The sequence below is a fragment of the Somniosus microcephalus genome, chromosome 20, assembly GCF_052327205.1.
Source record: "Somniosus microcephalus isolate GS21.2 chromosome 20, FLI_Smic_1.0, whole genome shotgun sequence".
Lineage (NCBI taxonomy): Eukaryota > Metazoa > Chordata > Chondrichthyes > Squaliformes > Somniosidae > Somniosus > Somniosus microcephalus.
Window position 1 is genome coordinate 45,510,431 of NC_141006.1, and position 27,246 is coordinate 45,537,676.

The window sequence follows — 27,246 nt, forward strand, 5'->3', positions numbered from 1 at the left end:
ACAATTTGCTGAATAAATTGACCCTAGTTGGAATTTGAGCAAGTTGTTCTAAGTTAATCTTAAGTAGATTCCACCTTACACAGATTTGAACAGATGTAACTAAGTTAGTTGTATTTTAAACCTCTCATGCATAAAATGGCTGTAGTTGAGGGTACTAAGATAGCCATCGGTCTTAAAAATTAATAAATAGCAAGACAGCCTGGCAGTTCTAGAGTGCTGCAGTATCAACCAGAGGGACTGAGGTCAAATACAAACTTTGATAAATATTTATTCCTTGGCAACCCTTACTAGACAAGCTTCTTGTCTGGACTGCTTCACAGTGACTGGACAAAATTAGTTTTCAGGAGGGAGAAATAATTGCCAAGACCAGGCCCAACCTGTAGAAGTGCACCTTCAATTGATGGATGGATGGATGGTGATGATGATGCTTTGTTTTAACATCAGCATCAGGATTCTGTTGGTTATCCTGTCCTACTCTGAAGGGTGAAGCACGGAAGCCAGTGGCAAGGATGGGGGATACAAAAGGGATGGGGAATATTAATGTTAAAATGCGGTACATCATTACTATCTTCCTCCTTAACTGCAAACTCGCCCATTTTCCTTTTGGCGAGCAACCACGTTTAAAATGAATTTTTTGCAAGCAACAGGTTATCTGATAAAAGGTTTAATTTTTTCCCCAAACTATTTTACAGATTAATTTGCAACAGTTTTAAATATGTCCTGCATGACATTTAAAACACAGCAGAAATATTACTTGCGTGATAATTGATTAATATTTCCAAAAATGATACGCATGCAAGACTTCTCTTTCAATGTGTAACGTTCATGATGCAGCAAATTTACTAAAACAATTTTGGCAATTGTACTACCATTCTACCACATCTCAACCACATCCCTTGAGGTGTAACCTCAGATCAACAGGTCCTTTCTGGACTCATTAAAACGCAGGCGACAAATGTTAATAAATAACTGATTTATTTTAAATACTTTGACAAACTTTGAGCAAAACGCCACATTTGCTGGAGCTCAGCATTGTATTTTCTGACAAACACACATGAGTGAATGGACCTATATACACACACACACACACACACACACACACACACACATATACATATATATAGTCATGAATACATAAAAATGGAACACTTTGCTTTTTATTGTATTGCTAATTACACATCATAAATTTCTATTAATCGCACAAATCATGGTGATGGCTGTATCTAGGAAAAAAGTTGCAATTACATTTCTGCAAATATTTGTTAACTAAGGTCTAAGGTCAAAACAAATCTTCGGTGCATATAGAATAATAGTTTCTTCTCTCAAATTGCTTGATATAAAATGTGATCTTGGCTATTTCACAACAGAGCAATCATGTCTACATGACTTGTATAAATGTTTTAAACAAGCCAAAAAGAGAAAGGTTATTGTGCTTCAAGTTTGCAGCCCATTCCCTCCTGTGTGTAATACCGTTCAGTCCATAAGAAGGTTTATACCATCACAGCAATGCAATATTCAACCAATAGGTCATCCTGTGTAGTGCGGCTTCAGTGCTCAGAGCTCCCCTATAAAGATACATACTGCAATGTATTGGTCAGTTTATAACGCTTAGCTGCCCTGTGTAATGTGCCAGCCAATGCAGTTTCTGGTCTACAGCACAGTGCCATTTACAAATCTCCCCCTATGCACAATGACCCCCATGAGACACTGGATACACTGCAATACTTCCATACGTTAATTTTTAAATATAACGTTAACATTTTTGTTAAAAGCTGGGAATCTGTTACTGCGAATGCAGTTTTTCATAGAAACCAGAATACAATAATTTGAACACACGTAACGCAATTTGTTTGCAAACAATGACCTTATAACTGTTAAAGGACTCCAGTAGAAGTTCTACATCAAAATAGGAAAAATAAGACTTTGATTTGTCTTAGCTTAAGCGGAGAATATGAATAAAGGAATATTTCATGTATCAGCACATTTCTCTAATTCTATTTTTTTTTTTTAAAAATCCACCAATTAAAGCTTAACTAATGAAGTGTCCATATGCTTCAAACACACAAAGATATTGAGCATACACAGGGTCAAATAAACATAAATTGAATCAAGATTCTTGTTAATAAAGCCAACAAAGGCTGGAGTGGTGTCAGGATCTGCAGCAGTGTCTCACATGCTGGCACCAGCCACCAGCCAACATCCTTGGCTCCTTGAACCATCCTCATGCTTTAATCAGATAGCGATTACAAGTTGAAAATAATAGTTCCATTCCAGCATTTTTGCATCGAAGTATTATTACCGCAATTCGTTTATTAGCAGCGTGAAGTTGTTAAAAAAAATGTATTCTACAGTATGTCACATTTAAAAGGACAGTAATACCTGTGGATTTGGTTTAACATCAAAGAGTATGTTCCATATAATAAAATGTAAAAATAGTATACTATAATGTGGTAACTGCATAATGTAATAGCATGATATTCTAATATAACCTTCTTGACTGGAGATAGTCTTCCTAGATCATACAGGAAAGAAACATCATGGTTTTCTTGGTGTGAGATAATCACGGGTCCCAGTACAGATCAAGTGATGACCATAACATCGGCCCTTTGACCGGGTGTGGCGAGTTACAAAATTAACCCTTTCCCTGCTGTCTCCTAAAGTAATTTCCTTTGTTTAATGTTTTTTTAAATTGCATCTTAGAAGGCATGCTCAGAAACAGGGGGCTGGCAGTTCAAGAAGCTGCAAGAAAGTGGGAAATAAAAATATATCCACTCCCCCCGCCCAAAAAAAAAGGTTCTTACACTTTCCATCTTCAAAAACTGGGTATCTAAGATGAATCAATACTTGTGCCTTGAAGCACACTACCATCACAGTCTGACTTGCTATTAAATCTGATCAGCATTTGGCATACCTACAGTAAAGAAGGTAATGGTATTTTCTGATATAATAATTATAGATCTATTGTGCTCCTTTCAAAATATTTTTGTCATGCCCAAAAAGTTGTTTTTTGACACGTCGGTTGCCCTATGTTATTGCTGGATGACACCTTGCTTGATGAATTTGAGCAGCTCTTTGCGGTTGTTCAAGATGGTGTCATAGCTCTCCTGCAGCTGGGTTTGATGGTCCATCACTTTCTGCTGGAGATTGCGGATCCAACGCAGCAAAGCCAAACGCCGGTACATGATCACCTGGGTTTGGTGCTTTTCCTTCTCTTGCTCTTTGAATCTTTGTTTCTCTTGAAGACTCTGCACTGCCTCAAGTATTGAAGGCAGTAAGGAGTCTGCAGCAGGTGGAGTCCCTGGAACATTTTCAATCTCGGTTTCTGCAGCTCGCTGCCACAGATCAAGATTATCTCTGCCAAGAGTTCCAGTTGCCTCCCAGATGCTTCCTTCGATGCTGTCTGGACTTTCAATACTCAGGCAGCTGCTAGAATAGCCATTGTCATCTGAAGGGGAAACAGCAAACTCTTCATTAACCGTGCCAGGCTTGCTGGTTTGGCCCATCTCAGCTCCTTCTGGTGGCATTCGGACATTCTCCACAGAGAGTGGCCTGATTCTGCCCGATTCCAAACTTGGAGATCCGATCGCAGGGAAACAATTGCCTAACTCCTTCTCCACTTGTAAATCTGATTCACTTTTTAGGTTGAGGCTGTTTCTGAACGTGGTCCCATCCGACTGAAGTTGACCAAAGTTTTCATTCTTGTCGTACAACTCTTCCACAAAGTTAAAATTCTTGTCCTGTTTGACTTCTGTAGCACCGATGGCTTGATTTCGGATTTGAGGGTCAAGTGTCCCATTGCAAAACAGGGAGTTCGAAGAAATTTCATGGGCTTTTAGCTGCTCAACAGCAAACATACTGATTGGCTTTACAAAGCTGAAAAAAATGGTAATTATGGAAAAATTTAATAGAAGCACATTATTAAATAACAAACGTACACCAACCTATGCTAAGATTTCATAACATAGCAAGCTATTGACACATTAATGACTGTCACTTAACAAAGAGGACACAACGAAAGAAAAGAAAGATGCTGGCATTGAAGTAGACTGTAGGAAGCCCAGTGATGTCATCTTGATTCTCAAAAAGCAGCTGACAAAATTCTGCACAAAAGACTATTATTTAAGCTTAAAGCAATTGAAATTTAGAGTAAGTGTTGGGAATGGATAAGAAAAAGGATAGGAGGCAGCAGATACATGTTAGAGGAAGGGTGGGGTGGGGTGGGTGGGGCAAGGGATTGCTGAGTTGGGTGCGCCAAGGTTCAATGTTGAGATCCTTGCTGGACAGAGTGTGGCCTGACCAGAGCACGATTCAGTTTGAGCACGACTTTCTTTGACTCTATTGTTTTAGCTATTTACTGTCACAAGTTGGACTCAGATCAAAGCACATTGGTTACATTCACAGTCAAGATCAAACTCGGATGGCAGTTGACCGGAGGAGGTAGCTCAGGAAGTACAAAAATGAGCCAGGCAAATATGCAAGCGGGCAGAAGAATGCCAAATGCCATTTAATATGAACAAGTTCAAAGTGCTACACATCAGATAAAAAGGGCAACATAAATACTCCATGGATGGTGCTGAAATAGCAAAGGGTGAAGTTGAAAGAGATCTAGGGGCTAGATTTTCAGTATAGGCAGTTTTGGGGCGCTAACCTTAGCGCCCGCCCGAAGTTAGCGCCCGCCCCAAAGTAGCGCCCCGTTGCCGGGAATTCAGTGGCTTCGCCCTAAGAGGTTGGTGGAGCGCTAAAAGAGGCGTTCCACTACTCTCTTTAGGCGCTAAGCCGGCGGTCCAGAGGGATAGCGCCCAGGCGGGGCGCAGCACGGGTGCGGTCATTTTTGCACTGACAGCAGACCCCGTGGTGCCGACCAGCTCTTAAAGGGGGAAGGGACGAATTGGTCTGCTGCCACGCCCTGCACACTGCAGCCTTGCAAAGAGGCCTCAACACTACTGCTCAGCCCCAGGGAGTCATGGCAACGCCAGAGAAGGCCCGTCAGCGTGCCCTGCGCTTCTCAGAGGGTGATCTGGACATAATGGTCACAGCTCTGGAGGTGAGGCGCAAGATCTTGTTTCCAGAGAGTGGGAGGAATCCAACCCACCACGACTACACCAAAGCCTGGAAGCAGATCGCCCAGAGGGTGACGTTCACCGGCGAGGCCCCCAGGACCCACAAACAATGCCGTAAGAAATACAACGATCTGACCAGGATTGTGAGGGTGAGTAGCCTTTCCAGTCTCCTCCTCATTCTTGCATGTACACCTGACATGATGGGCAAAGGGACCTGAAAGTCCTTTTGGCCAGCCCTCAGCCAGCAGCATTGGGACAGTCATGAGCATCAAATGGCCATTCGGCACTCTACACTTTGGCCCAGCTATTCCACCATGGGAGGCAGTGGACAGTACATCAGGGCTTCACTCTGTCCAAGCTATTCCACCATGGGAGGCAGTGCACACTACATCAGGGCTTCACTGCGCACTTACAGCCCGTCCTTTCTCTTGCAGGCTAAAGTAGCGTTTAATCGCCAGGCCCGTGCCAGGGGTGGCCGCGCCAAGCTGCAGAAGCTCACTCGGCTGGAGGAGCGCGTGTGTGTGCTCATGGGAGCCCGTGTGATTGTCCCCACAGCGTGCGGTGTATCCGACCCTCCACTGCCCGGCAATGGTAAGGACCTCGCCTTTTGGCCCTCTCGCGTCGCACTGGCCCATCCGAGCTACCTCCTTTGCCACTGTCCCACCAATGCGCTGAATCCCACCAGTCCTAACTCCCTCGCTGACGCCGTCTCCTCACTCTGAAGCTACTCTTGTGCATTCCTGCTTTCAGCTGGTGACGACCAGGACCCTGAGGCTGCCAGTGACAGCACCTCCAACCAGGAGGAGGAGGAGGAGCAAGCCGGACCTTCGGGGGAACAGTCACGTCCCGCAGGAGAGGAGGAAATGCTCGACACCTCCTCACTGGACGAGTGCCTGGAGGAACTGTCGCAGGGCAATGCAGCTTCTGGGACCAGTGGCGTCCAGCCACCCAGCAGCCGTGCGCGTGGCCCGCGGCCTTCCCCCCAAAGGGGGGAAGGATCAGAGGGGAGTGCTGCTGCTCGGCACACTCGCCGTCACCAACGCGGCAAGGGTCCCCTAGTTCGGCCCCCTCCTCCCCAGCGGGAGAGTCGCGACTCCAGTCCGGACACCTTCACTTCGGAGGAGGTGCGGAAGCTCGATCAGATGGCCGACGACTCGGACCGGCGCCACACGGAGCTCATGAGCGTGGTGGGGCGCATGCCTGAGGCCATCGAGTCGCTGGCGACCAGTGTGCGCGAGTTCGGGGCAGCAACTGCCGCGACTGGCCGCATGCTAACTGATGCCGTCAAGACCCTGGCGGATGTGATGCGCGCGCACACCAGGACCACAGGGCCACTCACTGCTGCCACACGCGCTGTCTCAGGCAGGCATCGCCAGGGCAGGCGCCGCGCTGGACCATCCCAGCAAGCCGGCCGTCGGCTGATTGCTGCGGATCCTGCAGTGCGGGCCCGGCCGAGTGCCACCGCGCCACAGCACCAGCCAGCGCATCCCAGACGCCAGCTGGCCCACATTGCGCCATCCGTCGCCGCCATTCCCCCTCTGGGGCGTCAAGGGCAAGCGGCTGCAGCTGATGGTGGCCAGGCTCAGGTGCGCCACTCAGGAGACGGCCCCTCGAGGCCCAAACGCCGTGTAGGCCGCCCCCCAGCGGCATCTGGCGGAAGGGCATCTGAGCCTCAGGCGCCTTCCCCCAGCCTCGCAGCAGCCACTGGGCAGAGCTTGCGAAGGAGCAGCAGGCAGGGCAGGGGAGGCAAAATGCTGGCCAAGGTCTCGCCTTCGCGGGCCACTCAGTAGAGGGTGTGGCCAGCTTTCCTTTAATATGGCGGTGGCCATCTTTATTTTGCCCATGGTTGTGCTTTTGGAGGGCTTTTTTTTTGCGTTAGGCCGACGTTGAGGCCCGGTTTCAATAAAGGTGGAGTGGCTCCTCCCCAGTTTGTGGGAGTGAGTCGTTTGTTGGGCTTTTTGTGGGGCCCGTTTATTGTTTTTGGGGATTCATGTGGGAAGGGCTTTTCATTTTTGTGTAATAAAAAATTATCTTTATTCATGCAGTCTCCATGGTTGTTCTTCTTAGTGTTTGTTGGCTTCGCCGGCTGAGGGGTTGCGGAGCGGCTGCATTCATCTTCCCTCATGGCCCCTGGCCATTCCCTGACAGGGGGCTTAGAAGTACCGTGTAATAAGGTGGCGTCGTGCGGCCCTTGGCCCTGGTCGCTCCCTCCTGGGAACGTACTCCTGCTCCTCCTCCTCCTCCTCCTCCTCCTCCTCATGCTCCTCCTGCTCCTCCTCCTGAGGTGCTGGTCCAACGTCAGGTGGCAGTGCCTGAGTCCTGCGGATAGCCAGGTTGTGTAGCATGCAGCAAACCACCACAAATTGGGAGACCCGGTCCGGCGAATACTGGAGAGCTCCTCCGGAGCGATCAAGGCAGCGGAACCGCTGCTTGAGGACCCCAATAGTTAGCTCGATGATGTTGCGGGTGGTTTGATGGCTCTCGTTGTAGGCCTCTTCAGCAGCGGTCCTGGGCGCGCGGAGCGGGGTCATGAGCCAGGTGCACAAAGGATAGCCTTTGTCCCCGAGTAGCCATCCTCTTGGGGGAGGCTGTGCCTGGAACATGTCATGCACAGTACTCTGCCGCAGGATAAAGGCATCGTGGCTGCTGCCTGGGAAGCTGGCATTGACTGCCATGATGCGCTGCTTGTGGTCACAGACCAGCTGCACATTCAGAGAATGGTAGCCCTTCCTGTTGCGATACTGCTCGCCATGCTCCAGAGGGGCCCGCAAAGCCACATGCGTACAGTCAATGGCGCCCTGCACCAAGGGGAATTCCCCGAGTCTGGAAAATCCCAATGCGCGCTGATGCTGGCTCTCCAGGGCCATGGGGAAGGAGATGAATTGGCTTCTCCTTCTGAACAGTGCTTCGGTCACCTGGCGGATGCAGCGATGCGCGCCGTACTGGGAGATGTTTGCTATGTCCCCAGCAGCGTATTGGAAGGAGCCGGTGGCATAGAAGTTCAATGCCACCGTCACCTTCACTTCCACCGACAGAGACGTCCTGCACCTGAGCTTTGGCCGCAGATCTCGGCGAAGCAGGTGGCAGATCTCTGCAATCACCCCCTTTCGGAATCGGAGCCTTTTAACACATCGCGCGGCACTCATGTTTAGGTAGGAGCGCTGCTGGCGGTATAGCCTGACTGGGTAAGGCCTACGTGGCCGACGCCTGTAGCCCCCTCTGCCTCTAGCCAGGGCTGCCCCTCTCACAATGCGTCTGCGAGCCCTACGGACATGGAGCTGCAGCTCCGCGTTGGCACCCCATGCAACCCCCATCAAATCCTGGAAAACACTCTAATTTCCAAATGGCCACTTGCAGCGCTGTTGCCTGAGTCCAAAAATACCTGGCTCTTGCTGCTTGAAACCAGTTAGCTATCCTCCTTGTTGTGTCTCCAGAAATGCGTTGCACAAGACTGTTTTCTGAAAAAAGGATGGCCTTTATACTGGAGAGGACGTTCCCTTTAATTAGCGCCCCCCGGGGCCCGCGCTGGTTGTGTTGCGTTCCTTTTTCCAAACGCTCCGGCCGCCCGCCGCACAATGGGGCGGTCCGACTGAAGTTTGCAATCGGGGCGGCCAAAGGGCGTTGCACGAGGATGTGACGTCATTTTCTGCGCGCGCATCCGGGCGGGCGCTAAACTTTGCGCCGGCGCTAACGGGCAACTTAATTTGGGGCGGGGCGCAAACTGCGCTGCGCCCGGGCGCTACACGCATAGCGCCCGGAAATCACTTCTCTTAAGGCGCTAACTGCTGGCGCAAGCTACTGAAAATCTAGCCCTAGGAGTTTTAGACAACTCGATGAGCTAAGAAAGCCTGGATGGCTTTCCTTATTTGTATCCATCTTAATTGTGATCACAGGGCCTAAAGGACACGTGCAAAATCTTTAAGCCTAAGTAAGGCCAGAGATCAGGAGAATTTTCTTTTAACAGAGTCATAGCTATCCATGGAAGAGACTTCAATTAAAAAGTAGTTAATTCTATTCTTTGTGCTTTCTCTAATACATTAATGCCCTTTGAAGGTAGGTTGTCCGAAACTGCACACATTTCAAATATGGTCTTGGCTTTGAATTGTTTTAGATTAAAAGAACCTGTGTTGACCTTTAGTTCAAAACTTATCCCAGTGCTTGATTAACCTTAACAGCCTCACAATGACTGGTCATTTTTACTATGAATGGTCATTAATTACATCCAAATTTTCCTACTTTGCCAACAATACCCATCCATTGTGTAGGGTTCAAACTTGCAGAACCAATCAGCATTATCTACAATAAATTTCATTTAACATTCTTAAACTGCCTACTTAATTTATCTCGGTCTCTTTAATACCATTAATATTGCCTGCGCTGGTTAACTAGCTGCAGTTTTGATGTCATCAGCAAATTTATGAGTGTTATTAGAAGTGCCCTTCAATGTATTGTTCATCAGTAGAATTGTTCATCAGTAGAATCATCAGCAAGGGAGCTAGAGGAGACTTACAACGCTCCAGACTCAGTGCTCCAAGCACCTTCTGCCTATTGCCAGGCCAATGTTCAATCCAGCCAGTTCATTTGTAATTTATTCCATGCACCTTAATCTCTTAAAAAAGTCTTAGATACAGGCCTTTATCAAATACCCTTAGAAAATCCAACTTAATGGCTTCACCCACTAATTTATTTCATCACATCAATGAAGTCAGGCTTCAAAAGGCACCTTGAGTAGCCCTTGGGGGAGAAATTCGGTATTGCCCCATTTAGCGCCTGGTGCTAATTATCACCTCAGACTGCAAACTTGGCTTTTATCGCCCCTGGAGGTGATTGGAGCACTAAATCAGGCGCTACACACCTGTCTTAAGGCGCAAAGGCCGAGGAGCAAGCTGCTAACTCAGAGCGTGGGCGAAGCTCATGTGATGTCAGTCAGCAATGGAACACAGACACACTGGCGCTAGCCAGTTCTTAAAAGGGGAGGGTTGATCTTGCTCTCCATCCACATCCTGCTCATTGCAGCCTTGAATCTCTGCCTGGAGAGACTTGTACATCAAATCTGCTGGAAAGAACAATGGAGAGACCCAGGGAAAGAGTTCAGAGTGCAGCCCCCACAGTCTCTTCTAAATCGATGCAAGGAAGGGCAAATCAAAAGGAACCTGCAAAGTGCTGCTCAGTACCCAAAACTCCTTCACAGAGCGTTGAATCTCTCCAGAAGTCTCTCTCTCTCTCTCTCTCTCTCTCAGAATGCGTGGTGCAAAAATGTCACCGACAAAAAAAGGCAGGAAGCGGTCGCCTTTAAATAGCACTCCCCCAGTCCCTTCCCAACTGCAAAACGCTCCCCTCAACCTGTCGTTGCTATTGGCAGGCGGTAAGGCAGGGGGCGCCACTCAATGTCCAGTCTGGGGCGCTACTAGGGTGTTGCACACTCAACTGACGTCACGATCTGCGGGCACAGGAGATCGTGGCGGTAGTGTTTAGCGCTGCCGCAAAATGTCTGGTCAATCTCACGAGCGGCGCAAACATCGCCGCATCCAGGTGCTAGTTGCTTTGCGCCCCATTAGCGCCCTCTTTGGGCACTAACAGGAGCAACCGAACTTTCCCCCCCTTGTGTCTTAAATGAATACTGATTCCATCCATAAGATACTGGAGGATCTCCACGTTACTCCTTTAGACTAACTGGACTATAATTTCCTGACTTTTATGTTTCTCCTTTTAGAATGTATTTGCTAGCATCATCCGTGCTTCAATCATATTATATCTGTGGCAAGAATAGGAATTTTTGCCTTTTGTTTTATATAGTTACAAATAGCTAGGGTCTAAAATGGAAGCTTCGATAGATACAGAATGGAAGACAGACCGTGAGAGAGGGAAATGCTTTTCCGGTTACGATAAAGTTACTTTGATGCTGTGGCAGTATGCTTAAAAAGTTAGCGAATGCAGCATTTTGTCAAATTAAAATGTAATTTCTGAAAAGGTGTTAAAACAGGCAGTGCGTTATGATGAAGAAACCAACAGCTACAAACCATTAGCGCTTGTGTGAAGGCTGACAACAGTTTGCTTGCTTGGATACTTCAAAAGAAATGGCTTTACCTAAAAGAAGTTCCACAAGATAAATATCCCAGTTCTGGCTGTGAGTCTTCAGTTCTGGGTACAGACATTCTGAGTTCCATGGGCACATGTGGCTCATATATTCTACATGTAAATTCTTATCTTGAAAGTCTGCGACTGTGGACCAAGGAAAAAGATATGGTTGATTTGTCTCTAAGCAGCTATAAAATGGCAGCTTTCAACAAAGTGCGTATTAACTCCTTTGTGGGCTGATACAGTTTTCTCAAAAGTAGTTTGCTGTGATCTTTACATTTCTTTGTGGGTCAATTATTTGTAAGTAAATCTAGAATTCATTTGGGATGTGATGGTAAACTGAGACTCTGCCTGTCCTCTCGTACGGACAAACCATCCCACGGCACTATTCTATGAAAAGCAGGGGCGTTCTCTTGGTGTCCCGGCCAACATTTAACCTCAACAAACTCCACCAAAAACACATTTTCTGGTCATTTATCTCATTACTGTTTGTGGAACCATGCTGTCTGCAAATTGGCTGCTGTGTTTCCCTACATTACAATAGGAACTACACTTTGAAAGTATTTCCTTAGCTTTGAAGCATGTTAAGACATGCTGAGGTTGTGAAAGGCACTACATAAATGCAAGTTCTTTATTTTCTTTCACTTGTAGTTCAGCCTCTACAAAGTGGTGATACATTTCCTTCTTCCAAGGTGATAGGTGATGTGTGATTCGCCCAATTACCTTAATCTGACGAAGGGTCATCGACCTGAAACGTTAACTCTGTTTCTCTCTCTACAGATGCTGCCTGACCTGCTGAGTATTTCCAGCATTTTCTGGTTTTATTACCTTAATCAGGGTTAGTTCTTAGACCTGGTTTCCTTGAACCCAAATCAGGCAGAGAATTAAGATGCAGATTTCAGCTCATAAGAAACTCTACCCATGAAACTATCACCAAGCCAATGACATAATTAACGGTGCTGGACAAAGACTGGAGTGTAGCAATAGCATTTAAGACTTAATAAAAATAAACAGTTCACTCAGTTAGAGAATTTATTATGAAATAGAATTCCAATTATTTTGGGTGTCATGAAATAACTTAATAGAAGTGTCATTTAATTCCTTGTACAAGCATTGCCAGCACACACCTGCACACAATGACCAAATTATTGCCTGAAGATATGACCTGCATTTCAGGTAACTCAAGCCAATGCTTTTAGCTCTGAGTGTCGCATAGAAGGAGCGTTCACAGATCCATTCACTGATGTACTTTCTGCCTCCAAAAGCCAAGGGAAAGCACAATAACAAAATGTTAAATAAGATCCATTGAGTGCCACATCACATAGGGCTTCTTGCAACCTGCCGATGTGCCATGGTAACAATGCTTGTGTTACTTGGGGCCTAGTGAGGCACCATAGTAACAGGATGTGTCTGACTACTTCAACAGGCACTTACGCATACTGATTTTTGAGAGGATAAAATTTAAAATATCACTTGCAAGAAGTTTACAACAATTGAAATGAATTGTCCAAGGTTATAAATCAAATACCGCATACTTGTGGGATACTGAATTGCCTTTTGTAGTTCATGGGGTATATGAGCAGTTCAAATGTCAATTATTTTCTGTCTCTTACCAGATGACCACATAGCATCTGCATCACTATCAGCACCAATTAGAGGACAAGGAAATACAGGAAACTTTCGATTAACCGGCCCCTAAATAACCGGAAATGTTGGTTAACCGGCAAAATTCAGGAGTCGGTTTCAGCTAACTTTTATAACTTTTATTACTTGCACAGCAACAAATTGAGGAAGGCAAGGGTTTGGCTGCAGCTGTTGCTAAGCTACAGAGATGCTTGCAACTTGTGGACGTTGTTCTGAAGCTGTTAGGGTTTGTTGCTTTATACGGAGCTCTAAGGTCCGTATCTTTCACTATAGCGTTCGGTTATCCGGAATTGTTGCTGAACCGGCACCACGTCGGTCCCGTCCGTGCCGGATACCAGAAAGTTTGCTGTACAAGATATAAAAATAGCGGCGACTGAATGTGAAGTACTAAGTGATTCTAAATCTCATGCTGAGGTTTGACTATTTTGAAGACTCGCAGCCAGAACTGGGTTATTTAACATGTGGTACTTTTTTTATGTAAAGCTACTTCTTTTGAAACCAAGAAAGTTAATGCAAATATCAGCTCTTTTGGTCGATATTCTTGTAACAATTCTCAGAAATAGCCATCTGTAGTGAAGGAACTGGACTCAACAATGCCTTGTAATAGCTTTGATTATTCAAGTACCCAAGAGCAGTCCCATAAGCACTGATCCCAGGGACCATTTCATGATTTACATCATATATTTTATTTGTCTTCAATTTTTATTAATTTCTCACTAAACCAGCTGCACTGTAGTTTAGTTACAAGTCGGTGGCAATTAATTTGTGGTAACTTTGAGTCATATTTTCCTCTTTTTTCAAAAAAATGGGTTGAACGCACATTGCTTATTGACTTTTACAACCAGCAAAATAAATTGGTAGGTGTGGGAAATTTTACAATGGGCAATGTCAAGCAAAGTCGATTTCACTGCAGGTCCTTGTAGACTTTATCATGAAAAGGCGTGGCGTGACCCCTTTTGACCTAGGAGAAAGGACCATAAACATACTCAAGAGGCAGCTTGTATATGCCAATAAAACACAGACAATGTGGCCTCTGTGTTAGCTACGGAGAGACCCTGGAAGGAAGTCCGGAAGAAGTTCCACCACACAAGAAAGAGCAACACGGTAAGGCAACAATATTGTATAGTAGCAGTACAGGATTGATAGGGAGATGAAGAAGTTGGGGTTGCCAAGGCAGCTGATGTTCTTGCCATACATCACTGCCTGGGGTAGTTTGTGCTATGAATGGTGCACTCCCTATGACCCCTGTGTCCCTGCCAACCTCTATAACCTGCACTATAAGACATGGTCACTGCACACAGGCTCTGTGCCAGAAAACTCCTTTCAGCTGACTAATGCCAGACCTGATTTGGGGCTGTGTACTCAACTTTTCATTTTCTCCCCCTGCCTCACTGAAATCTGTTAAGAGTTTCTTATGAATGACCTTTGGCAAGGCTTTATGGAGATAAAAAAGCTTCTTTTTTTCCTACTCCCCAATTTTCGAATGAAAGCACTCCTCAAAGTCGTGGTACAAACTGCTTTCATAAACATCTCATAAATATTAACGCACAAAGGAAAACATGGCCCCGGGTCCTTTCAGATATGCCTACAGAATTAATTGTGACACTTACTTTCTGAAATTCAGAGCCGAACCTTACCCTTCCAGGAAATAAAAAACAGGATCACAACATTGTGCAACGAGTGATACAAAGCAAATTTATCTGGCTTGATTAACCACATTTCCATTTATTATCTTCTGGCATCAATATTTGGAAAAGCTGTTGTAAAATGAGGAAATAGTGTGAGAAAAATAAAAGCTAGAGTTCAAACTAAATGACTGATTTAGCATCACTTCAAAAACATCATTAAAATTATTTTTAATGTGAACACTTCAAAAAATTAAGCAAGGAAGTGAATAGCAGCTCAGTAAAATGACTGCGGGTAATAACAGCCTGATATTCTTAGCAATTTATTTTCGCATCAGTAATTTATTTGCAGTGTGAAGGGTTGAAAAGGCAGGCAATGCAATGGGAGAGGGTAACATGTCGTGTTATATACCAACATGTTTCTACGCATACTGCCTCATAGTGATGTGTCTCTCATCTTTCTGCAACTCAAGTAACAGGAACAATGCTGAGGATTTCTGGTGTCTTTAAGTTCAATCATGTATTTCTTACAATGTAAATGCCGGAATCTTTACACTAATTTAAGACAAGGGCCCAGTAATTCCGGTCCCAACACGTGAGTACGGACGGGGTACTCACGCGTGGGCCCGTTGGAAGTGCCGGATTTCAGCATGCACAGCGCATGCGCGGAAAACCGACATTTCCTCTCCTCTGAACCAAGGGGTTAAGAGGCGGTTCCCTAGTGACGTTTGAGGCAGCGGGTACGCGTTGAACTTCGGTTTTTTTGACAGGTTTGTCCGTGCGTGAAGGCCTCCACTTTTTACGAATGTAAAAAGCAGACGTAAGGACTTAGTTTTATAAGGTAAGTGGTCTAATAATTAAAGTTAGAAATTTTTTTCCACAGGTTTATTATTTTTAAAGAATTTACAGTAAGGTAAGTTAATTTTTGGACCCGATTTCTTGAAAAAAAAATTGGCAGAAATTTGAATAATTGTTTAAAATAGTTTTTTAAAGTTATTAATAGTTAATTTAATTATTGGAATGTTTTTTTTAACTTTTATTTAAAGTTTAAGTAGTGTTTTGGGCGCCCGGACTTTTCATGAGTTTGACAGGTCTTGTGTCTAACTCATGAATGGACTTTTGTAAACTCCCATTGGTTGCCCAGTGCTCATGTGATCCCAGCCGGCTCATCGCACTAAGTACGCCGCTGGATCACGCACGCACAGCGCGCCGGGAGCTGAACCGGGCTACAGACCGGAAATCCAAGCAGGCCCAGTCTTCAAATGTCAGCGCGATATGTAAGTGTAGGTCGGGGGCTTGCACCCACGGGAAGCCCCCGACCCGAATTTCTGGGCCAAGATCTATACTTGTGATCCTTTCATTCCAATGGGGTAGTTGTACATAAATTACCCAACCATTATCCATTCAATTGTTGCAATTCAAACATGGAGTGCAGCTATTTATTTCAATGGCTTCACATTGTATGCCAAATTCAGGGAAGGCAGAGTGGAGTTTCTTGTTAACAAATTTATCTCTTCTGACACTTTTCATTTTAATGATCTAAAAGGCAAGTGTAAATGCAAGGTTCAATTATACCCGATACTCAATTATACCTAATAATGAAAGTTTTGACATATGGCGAAGCCAAATGTTAAAACTATGGCTAGCATTGCAAATACCTCAATAAAATACACATTTTTAGTCATCAATTCCATTAAATCTCATGAAGAATTGAGGCTTATTTACACCATCTTACTGATCCAACACATCATTTTGCGACTTCCTACTTTGAATGTATTTTCTCCCTCTCTTTGCATCACTTTAGATTCTTTAGCCATTCATCATTTGCCAAGTGAGAGGGTGGGCAACCAATTGCACTCAGATTTCTCCCAATGCTGCACTTGAAGTAACCAGACAATAGGTGGTGTATGACTGCGGACCACAGTAACGTACCTGCTGATTTTTCTCTCCCCGCCTGTGGGGAAGCACCTACCACTAAAGTGGTTGGAAAAATTGGAGGCACAAACCCACATCTTCCATCTCTGTAGCACAGTGCATTGAAGCACCACCGGATGTAGCAACACCACACTGTGCTTTAAAGGAGATTTATATCTTTGATGACTATTAGTCACAGGAGCACCGGGCAGAATGTTTAGACAAGTCCAAAGGACACAGCTGAAGATTCAAATGCAAATTCTCAGCGCGTATACCTGGGTTTTAAAATCTTGCCGAGTCACAGGATAAATATTGAACTCATTGAGCTAATAACATTCAGTTAACTTGTCTCAGCTCTTGTAATTCTTCACAATTCTGTGCACACCACTTTTGCTCGTCACTTAAAGCTTCTCTTCAAGAGTTTTTTTTAATAAAAGCAGAATAGCAATGTTTTGAAATGGAGAATACATGTCAGACCCAACCAAAAGACATGCTAAGTGACAAAGTCAACTGTACGTTATGAAGTCAGGTCCAATAAATTGATAAATATTACTTCCACTGAATCCCGATATATTTTCAGTCTATGTCACTGGCACACCAGAAATAATAATTTCAAAATGGTTATTAGTAAATATAAAGTGAGGCAGGTTTACCACAAAGGTGATGAATTGATCACTGGTATCAGGATCCGTGATCACTGGTATCGGGATACTTGATTAGATGTTATAGAAGATACAATGCCAGCAAAACAGTGTAGAAACTGTTTGTTTTGTTCCTAATTTGTCAAAACATGGGTCATTAGTATGGTCAGTTCTGGCCCCAAGACTATGTAATGTATAGTATAGTAAAGCTAAGATGTTTTTGCGTTGTCCGTTAAGATAAAGCTCCTTTTCTCTGTTCAAATATTATACGTATGTTTACTAAAAATGCGTCCAGGGGTAAATGTTTTGTGCTCAAGGTGAGGAATGGGATAGCTGGGGAGTGGAAGACACTTCCATTTTTGCACCAGCATCAGCACTGTGCTGATCCATTGCACCACCAGTCGATGCTTTTTAAATTTATTTATCACATTTTTGTACCAGTCCCTGTGTTTTTAATTGATGTGTGCTAATAAAAAAACTCGCCCAGGTTTTAATTCTGATTTATTTTTCTGCTGCTATTTTAGAAGTTTAAGCAGTCAACAAGTTGTATAATAACTACGTACAGAACAAAAACTGTTGTGTGAAAATTATGTCTCATGAATGTCATCCCATGGGCTGAACTATGAGCCCTGGCATAGATTCTATTTTTTCATCAAAACCACAACTGACTTGTGGTCGTGATTATCAATATTTAAGATAGTTTTTCAATAAATATTTTTAAGAGATTTCAGCAGAGGAAAATAAATTAAAACACAGGCTCAGGGTGAGACCATTTCCCACTGCTGAACTCACAATGAGAAAAAAGGCACAGCTCAAAAATGAAGATAATTTTGTCTTATTTTTTAAAGAAAAGTTTCAATAAATCTAGTTCTGATGAGTTGGTTGAATTCTTACCTATTGACTTTAGAATTTGAGTTTTTGCTTTAAAAATATCAGGCTGATTATTATGAAGTAAAGGGGTAAGGGTGAAATCTAATATAGAGTCATAGAGTCATAGAGTTATACAGCACGGATAGAGGCCCTTCGGCCCATCGTGTCCGCGCCGGCCATCAAGCCCTGTCTAATCTAATCCCATATTCCAGCATTTGGTCCGTAGCCTTGTATGCTATGGCATTTCAAGTGCTCATCCAAATGCTTCTTAAATGTTGTGAGGGTTCCTGCCTCCACAACCCTTTCAGACAGTGAGTTCCAGACTCCAACCACCCTCTGGGTGAAAAAGTTCTTTCTCAAATCCCCTCTAAACCTCCCGCCCTTTACCTTGAATCTATGCCCCCTAGTTATTGACCCTTCTACTAAGGGAAAAAGCTCCTCAGCATCCATCCTATCTATGCCCCTCATAATTTTGTACACCTCAATCATGTCCCCCCTCAGCCTCCTCTGCTCCAAGGAAAACAAACCCAATCTGCCCAGTCTCTCTTCATAGCTGAAGCGCTCCAGCCCTGGTAACATCCTGGTGAACCTCCTCTGCACCCTCTCCAACGCGATCACATCCTTCCTGTAGTGTGGCGACCAGAACTGCACACAGTATTCCAGCTGTGGCCTAACCAGTGTTTTATACAGCTCCATCATAACCTCCTTGCTCTTATATTCAATGCCTCGGCTAATGAAGGCAAGTATCCCATATGCCTTTTTTTACCACCTTATCCACCTGTTCCGCCGCCTTCAGGGATCTGTGTACTTGCACACCCAGATCCCTCTGACCCTCCGTCTTGCCTAGGGTCTTACCATTCATTGTGTATTCCTTTGCCTTGTTAGTCCCCCCAAAGTGCATCACCTCGCACTTTTCCGGGTTAAATTCCATTTGCCACTGTTCCGCCCATCTGACCAACCCATCTATATCGTCCTGCAGACTGAGGCTACCCTCCTCGCTATTTACCACCCTACCAATTTTTGTATCATCCGCGAACTTACTGATCGTACCTTTTACATTCATATCCAAGTCATTAATGTAGACCACAAACAGCAAGGGACCCAGCACCGATCCCTGTGGTACCCCACTGGCCACAGGCTTCCAGTCACAAAAACAACCTTCGACCATTACCCTCTGCCTTCTGCCACTAAGCCAGTTTTGTATCCAATGTGCCAAGGCACCCTGGATTCCATGGGCTCTTACTTTCTTGACCAGTCTCCTGTGCGGGACTTTATCGAAGGCCTTACTGAAATCCATGTATACCACATCCACTGCGTTACCCTCATCCACACACCTAGTCACCTCCTCAAAAAATTCTATCAAATTAGTCAGACATGATCTTCCCTTGACAAAGCCATGTTGACTATCCCTGATTAATCCTTGCCTCTCCAAGTGGAGACAAATTTTGTCCCTCAGAATTTTTTCCAATAATTTTCCTACCACTGATGTTAGGCTCACCGGCCTGTAGTTCCCCGGTTTTTCCCTACTTCCCTTCTTGAATAATGGTACTACATTAGCGGTTCTCCAGTCCTCTGGCACATCCCCTGTGGCCAGAGAGGTCCTGAATATATGTGTTAGAGCCCCCGCAATCTCTTCCTTTGCCTCACACAGCAGCCTGGGATACATTTCATCCGGGCCTGGGGATTTATCCATTTTTAGGCCAGCTAAAACCGCCAATACCTCCTCCCTCTCGATGTTAATATGTTCGAGCATATCACAGTCCCCCCGCCCTATTTCTATGTCTACATCGTCCTTCTCCATAGTGAAAACAGATGCAAAAAATTCATTTAGAACCCCTCCTACATCTTCCGGCTCCACACACAGATTGCCACTTTTGTCCCTAATGGGCCCTATTTTTCCCTAGTTATCCTCTTACCCTTAATATACTTATAAAACATCTTAGGATTTTCCTTTTTTTTGCTCGCCAGTGTTATTTCATGGCCCCTCCTTGATCTCCTAATTTCTTTTTTAAGTATCCCCCTGCACTTTTTGTACTCCTCTAGGGCTTCCTCCGTCTTTAGCCTTTTGTATCTGCCAAAAGCCCTCCTTTTTTTCCTAATCCATTCTCGTATATCCCCTGACATCCAAGGTTCCCTGTGGTTTTTGGAACCACCCTTGACCTTTACGGGAACGTGTTGCCATTGTATGATCTCAATCTCCCTTCTGAAAGCCTCCCATTGCTCCGATGCGGATTTTCCTACAAGTAGCTGATCCCAGTCCATTTTGGCCAGATCCTGCCTTATCCTATTAAAATCGGCCTTCCCCCAATTTAGAACCTTTATTTCCGGCCCATCCCTGTCCTTTTCCACGACCACCTTAAATCTCACCATATTATGGTCACTGTCACCAAAGTGCTCACCTACTAGCACTTTTTCCACTTGGCCAGCCACATTCCCTAGAATTAGGTCCAGTACCGCCCCCTCTCTTGTAGGACTTTCTACATGCTGGCTCAAAAAGCTCTCCTGGATGCACTTTAAGAATTCTACATCCTCTGAGCCTTTCACACTCTGACTATCCCAGTTAATATTGGGGAAGTTGAATTCCCCCATTATTATTACCCTATTATTTGCACATTTCTCTGAGATTTGCCTACATATCTGTTCCTCTATCTCCCCCTGACTGTTTGGAGGCCTATAGTACACTCCCAGCAAAGTGCTTGCCCCCTTTTTGTTTTTAAGCTCCACCCATATGGCCTCATTAGAGGAACCTGCTAATATATCATCCCTCCTTACTGCAGTAATTGACTCCTTAATTAATATTGCGACACCCCCTCCTCTTATACCTCCCCCTCTATCTCGCCTGAAGATTCTGTACCCCGGAATATTGAGCTGCCAGTCTTGCCCCTCCCTCAACCATGTCTCCGTGATAGCAACAATATCATACTCCCATGTGTTTATCAACACCTTCAGTTCATCCACCTTATTTGCAAGACTTCTTGCATTAAAATAGATGCCATCCAGCCTTGCCCTTATATGTTTGCCCTGTCTACCAAGCTGACTTGTTTTTTTCTCTATAATTGGCAGCACATCACCCCCTATTTCAGCTCCCCTCTGTATCCCATCCCCCTGCCAAGTTAGTTTAAACCCCCCCCAACCGTGCTAGCAAACCTCCCCGCAAGGATATTTGTCCCGCTCTGGTTCAGGTGCAACCCGTCCAACTTGTACAAGTCCCACCTTTCCCAGAAGCAGGCCCAGTGATCCAGGAAAGTAAAACCCTCCCCCCTACACCAACTCTTTAGCCACGCATTCATCTGCTCTATCCTCCCATTCCTATACTCACTAGCACGTGGCACTGGGAGTAATCCAGAGGTTACAACCTTTGAGGTCCTGCTCTTTAATCTGTTACCTAGCTCCCTAAATTCTTGATGCAGGACCTCATCCCCCTTCCTACCTATGTCGTTGGTCCCAATGTGGACCACGACCTCTGCCTGCTCACCCTCCCCCTTAAGAATGCCCTATAGCCGCACAGTGACATCCATGACCCTGGCCCCAGGGAGGCAACAAACCATCCTGGAATCACATTTGCGGCCACAGAAACGCCTATCTGTTCCCCTTACGATAGAATCCCCTATCACTATTGCTCTCCCACTCTTTTTCCTCCCTTTCTGAGCAGCAGAAGCGTCCCTGGTGCCAGGAAGCTGGCTGCTGCTGCCTTCCCCTGGTGAGTCATCCCCCTCAACAGTATCCAACTTGGTATACCTGTTTGAAAGGGGGATGTCCGCAGGGGTTCCCTGCACTTCCTGCCTGCCTCTGTTGCTCCGCCTGATGGTCACCCCCTGTGCAGCCCTACCCTGAGGCGTGAACAACTCGCTAAACGTGCTATCCACGACCCTCTCAGCATCGCGCATGCTCCAAAATTCATCCACCTGCAGCTCGAGCGCCGCAATGCGGTCTACAAGTAGCTGCAGCTGGATGCATTTCCCGCACACATGGTCGTCAGGGACACTGGCAGCGTCCCTGACTTCCCACATGGAGCAAGAGGAGCAGAACACGGGTCTGAACTCTCCTGCCATGACTTACTCCTTTAATTAATTAAAAAATTTATTCACTACCCCAGTTACAGGTACACTCTAGGGCGCTTTATTTACCAACTGTCCCCACTACACCACAGAGACCCTAGAAATTTAACACCACAGAATTCAAGCTTGTATTGAAAAGAGAGAAATACTCACCAACCAATCACTTACCTGCTTCCTGCTGACGTCACACTTGGATTACTTTTTACCTCTATATGCGCCACAACCTTTACAAATGACTTTGCGGTTACATCCTATGGTCTGATTTGTGTGTGAATGGTAAGGCTACTGCCTGAATTTTGGAGTGGGTTTAGCAAGCCCCAGTCGGGGAAAAGCATTTTCCATTTGACGCTCACATTGGTGGTGACAGCTTACTGTCAGAATATGATCATTGGGAGAGGCTAGTGGCATTACCACAACTTCTGATTTTGCTTTTGCCACTTTCCGCCCCTCCTTCCTCCCAAGACATTGACTCATTTCAGGCTTACTGTTTCAAACTCATCAGGCACCCTCCAGTAACCTTGCCCAAGAGCCCATTCTTCTTGTGTGAACCATGACGATGTGTCTGCAGGTTATTCAACCATGGAGAGCTTCACTTTTTAGGCTGGTCCTGCCCTTACCTGACAACCACACATGCATTTACAAGTTGGGCCATGGGGTATTGAAGAGGAGTGAGAACCCTGGACAATATTTGTCCTCCTTGCTCAAACAGCGGTGATGGCCAGGGGGGTGGGGGGGAGGGGGGAGAGAGGGCATAGGGAAAGAGAGGATAAACAGCTTATTACTTTAAAAATAATAAAAACAATAAAGCAGTCCCCTCTACCATACTCCCAGAGTTTATGTCCTCAGCGGAGAAGGAACTCAGTTGCCAATTTTCCTGGCATTTGTTAGGTCGGAGTTAGCAGAAAATATTGACCTTTTTTTCCCCAAGCTGCTCACACAGCATTACTCAGCTGGTGTCTTTCTTCCCTGCCTGCTGGCATATTCCCAGTTATCTGCCATTAAGGATTTACTACTGGTTGGAAATTGTTATCAGCAATCCACTTCCACTGCCAGCCATAAGGTTACGTGTGCATCTTAGAAACTTGCTTGGATAGATCTGGAAACTCCCAGCAAGGGTTAGCTGGTCATGGCCAGTTTGGTGGCAGGGCTGTCAACTATACTGCAACCTCAGTGGGAAGGTGCCCATATTGATAAAGAGGGGACCGGACTTGGTTGTGATGCCACACTGTGAAGGGTCATACTTGAACAATGACCAAGTGGACAAAGTACTGAAGGGCAGCTGACACCAATAGGACTGTTCACCATAAAGGGAGAAGAAAAGTTGGCACGGAAGATTGGTGGGAACGAACAATCCTTGGCAGTGGCCAATTAAAACCAATGCAAAATAGACCAGAACCAATACTGCTTGGAAAATCCTAGCACACAATACTAAAATAATTCAAGATAAAAGGCCTGTGACATTACCAGATTTACTTTCTGTAGATGATTGCATTATTCTAACCTTCCCCTCACTGTCTAAAGTCAGCTTTTTGAGATATTTGACATCTACAGAAAGTGCTGAAATGTTGGACAGCGACAATCTCTCAAACACTGTGGTCAACATATTAACATATACACACACATTTGTTGTCCCAAATGTTATTTTTCTTTTTGTTTAAATTTAGATTTTTTATGGTGCTCTGTTGTCCCCGTAGAGCTGAGGAAGGTTAGTGATGGGAGATGGAATGGATCGCCTTCCCACTTTAGACACCCAGATGAGATTTCCCTCTCATGCGCTCCCCTTATTAATAGTAATAGGCAAATTATTGCCTATTAAAATGAATGGGAGGAATATCATGGGCTGGGGAGGGAGGGGTTCCAGGAGCTGAAAATCCCAGTCCCAGTTTCAGCATTGAACAGTAAGGATGAACCGCAGAGTGAAGTAATTTTCCCCAGCAATGTACTTTAACCCCTTAGCCACCAGTGTGAATTATGTCAATTTCCCACACCAGCCATCCTTGTGGCATCTCTCCATGATTGGTGAATTTGTGTCAATCTGTGATCAATTTTGTGCTGTGGGCCCATTCGTACAGCCACTAGAGAGGTTCATCTCAGTAGTGTGGACTGGACGAGCATAATTATCTATATCTAAGCCAGATAAAAGAAAGGGTTGCCCCAGGAATCCATTGTTTAGATCTCTCCAACAAACTAAATATTAACTTGGCCTAATATTGCTTACCAGTCAAATTAGTCCACGTAATTTACAAGCTGACCCTTGTGGTGATTTCAAAGGTCGCTTCTCCAGTTCTTTTGTTTTTCCTGCTGATTCAAAAGGGTAATCATTATGAAGCTTCACAGATAGTAATGATGCTGAACTATTTTACTCTGCTCCACTTAAACCAAAATTCAACTATTAGATGCCCATTGCCCACCACTACACAATTCCCACAGGAATTCCACTCCCATTTCTCTTTATCAATATCCCTCACAACACCAATTACATTCTCCTTATCTCCTGCACAAGTAGTCACCAGTGGCTCTAATACCACATAGCCTCTGCTCCATGAATACCTCCTGCAGTATTAGTAACTGCCCCCCCCACCCCACCGTCCCCTTCTCCCTGAGTAACTGACCCCCCACCATCCCCTACTCCTTCAGTAACTGCGCTGATCAGAGAGAACCAGCATGTATTTGTAAAGGGTAAGTCGTGTCTCATGAACCTATTTGAATTTTTGGAGGAGGTAACTAATGTGTGGTAGATAAAGGAGTGTCTATGGATTTTATTTATGTGGACTTCCAGAAGGCATTCAATAAGGTTCCACATAAGAGATTGTTAACAAAAATAAGAGTGCATGGAATTGGAGGCAACCTATTGGCTTGGATAGGGAATTGATTAGGAGGTAGGAGACAGAGCCAAGAGTACGTACTCAAATTGGCATGGTGTGACTAGTGCTGTCCCCCAAGGCTCTGTACTGGGGCCACTGCTTTTCACTATTTCTATAAATGACTTGGATGTAGAAATAGAGAGCCGTATATCTAAATATGCTGACAACACTAAGTTAGGAGGCACATTAAATAGTGTAGATGGGAGCAGAAAGTTGCCAAGGGTTAAGTGAGTGGGCAAAACTGTGGCAGATGGAGTTCATTGTGGGAAAGTGGGAGGTCATCCACTTTGGACCTAAGTAAGATGGATCAGAGTAATTTCTAAATAGCAAGAAGCGAGGAACTGTGGATGAGCAGCGAGATCTAGAGGTCCAAGTATAGAAATCACTAAAAGCTCGTGGACAGGTTCAAAAAATCATTTGAAATGCTAATGGAAGGTTGACCTTTATATCAAGAGGGCTGGAATACAAAGGGGTGGAAGTGATGTTACAGCTGTACAGAGCTCTGGTTAGAGTCCGTCTGAAGTAACTGCATTCAGTTCTGGGCACCGCACTTTAGGAAGGATATACTGCCCTTGGAGGGGGTGCAGCACAGATTCACCAGAATGATACCGGGGCTAAAAGGGTTAAATTATGAGGACAGGTTGCATAGACTAGGCTTGTATTCCCGTGAATATAGAAGGTTAAGGGGTGATGTAATTGAAGGGTTTAAGATGATTAAGGATTTGATTGGGTAAATAGAGAGAAACTATTTCCTCCAGTGAAAGAGTCCAGAACAAGGGGCTATAACCTTAAAAGTAGAGCCAGGCCGTTCAAGGGTGATGTCAGGAAGCACTTCTTCACACAAAGTGTAGTAAAATCTGGAACTCTCTCCCCCAAAAAGCTGTTGAGGCTGGGACAATTGAAAATGTCAAAACTGAGATTGACAGATTTTTGCTAGGCAAGAGTATTGAAGGATTTGGAACCAAGGCGGGTAGATGGAGTTACGATACAGATCAGCCATGATCTAACTGAATGGCAGAACAGGCTCAAGGGGCTGAATGGCCTCCTCCTATGTTCCCTCACCGTCCCATTCCCTGTCAGTATTTCTTGCAATCTCTCCCTCCCAATGCCCTTTCTCCATTGCACTCCCATTCCCACACTTCCTTTGGCATTTATACCCCTCTTGCCCAGTCCCTACCACTCCCCCCACTATTACAATTACACTCCTCTCCCCACACTGTTATACTCTTCTCCCCCTCCTACTGTTACACTCCCCCTCCCCACTGTTATCCCCCACCCCCAACTATTAACACCCCCACTGCTCCTGACTCCAGTTAACTACAAGCTCCTTCTCCTGCTCCCCAACGCTCAGCTCCCCTCCAGGCTGCCCGGTGACTGCGACCGATTTATAAATAACACCGCTCTGTTTAAAAAAAAAACCAAGGCTGACCACAGTCTCACCCTTTGGAGGAGGGAGAGGGGGGAAGGTCTTTCATTATTTGAACACCGAAGCCTCTTTTTAAAACAATACGAGGAGGAATTTAAAACAAAATCCGCGATTCCGGTCCCCCATCTCCGCAATAAAATCCACACATGTTGCAAATACTTTCCATCTGTGACATCCAAATCAAACCTCGGCTGCGCCTCAATAATAAATTGTTCCTTGCGCAGATTAAACCCTCCCCATCCACAGATACAAGAGACCAGCCCCACCGCAATGCTGTCTCCAATATTTATATTGTTATCACTGCGGCTTTGCACCATGACACGCCTGACCTACCGTCCGGAAAGGTGAGTCGCTGTTGCGAGCTTTCTGCTCGGGTCGGATCGCAGCCTTGATCAGTTCCCGAGAGCGGAAATACATCACCCACCAAGCTCAGCCGCAATGTGTATGAGCCGCTGCATGGACACAGCGCCAGAGCGCCGTCACTCCTGCTCCTGCACCCACCATCACCGGGTCCATTCATCCATCGCCCACACAGCACGACCCAGGAACAACCAGGCCCCCTTGATTCATCGACCAGTGCTGCTTGCAGTACAGCGGCCCGCACACCAGATGCCAACCCTCCATAAATTAAAGATTAATCCCCAGGAGCAACAAAAATCATAGTGACATTACAAAAAAAAATAGTGCGATTTTTTTTCTCTTTCAACATTTATTAGTTATAAACTGACCAGTCAGATAATTAAGAGTCTGTTTGCTTTCCAATTACAAAAAGAGACATTGATAGATTAAATGAGCGGGCAAAACTGTGGCGGATGGATTTCAACGCAGGTAAGTGTGAGGTCATTCATTTTGGATCAAAAAAGGATAAATTGGAGTGTTATTTAAATGGCGAAAAGCTAGGAACAGTGGTGGTCCAAAGAGATTTAAGGGTCCATTTACACAGATCACTAAAATGTAGTAGTCAGGTACAAAAAAAATAATCAAAAAGGCTCATGGAATGTTAGCCTTTATTTCCAGAATATAAAAAGGAGGAGGTTTTGCTACAGCTATACAACGCCCTAGTTAG

General features: G+C 45.2%; 1 protein-coding gene across 1 annotated transcript; it reads right to left on the minus strand.

Moving 5' to 3' along the window:
* Window positions 1-956: 956 nt before the first annotated feature.
* Window positions 957-26,774, minus strand: c19h1orf216 (chromosome 19 C1orf216 homolog). The gene is made up of 3 exons (XM_085962575.1): window positions 26,514-26,774; window positions 24,109-24,188; window positions 957-3,873 (listed from the first exon to the last, which is right to left on the minus strand). The coding sequence occupies exon 3, from the start codon at window positions 3,852-3,854 to the stop codon at window positions 3,030-3,032; it is 825 nt and encodes a 274-aa protein (XP_085818701.1). The 5' UTR covers window positions 3,855-3,873; window positions 24,109-24,188; window positions 26,514-26,774; the 3' UTR covers window positions 957-3,029.
* Between the last annotated feature and the right edge of the window lie 472 nt (window positions 26,775-27,246).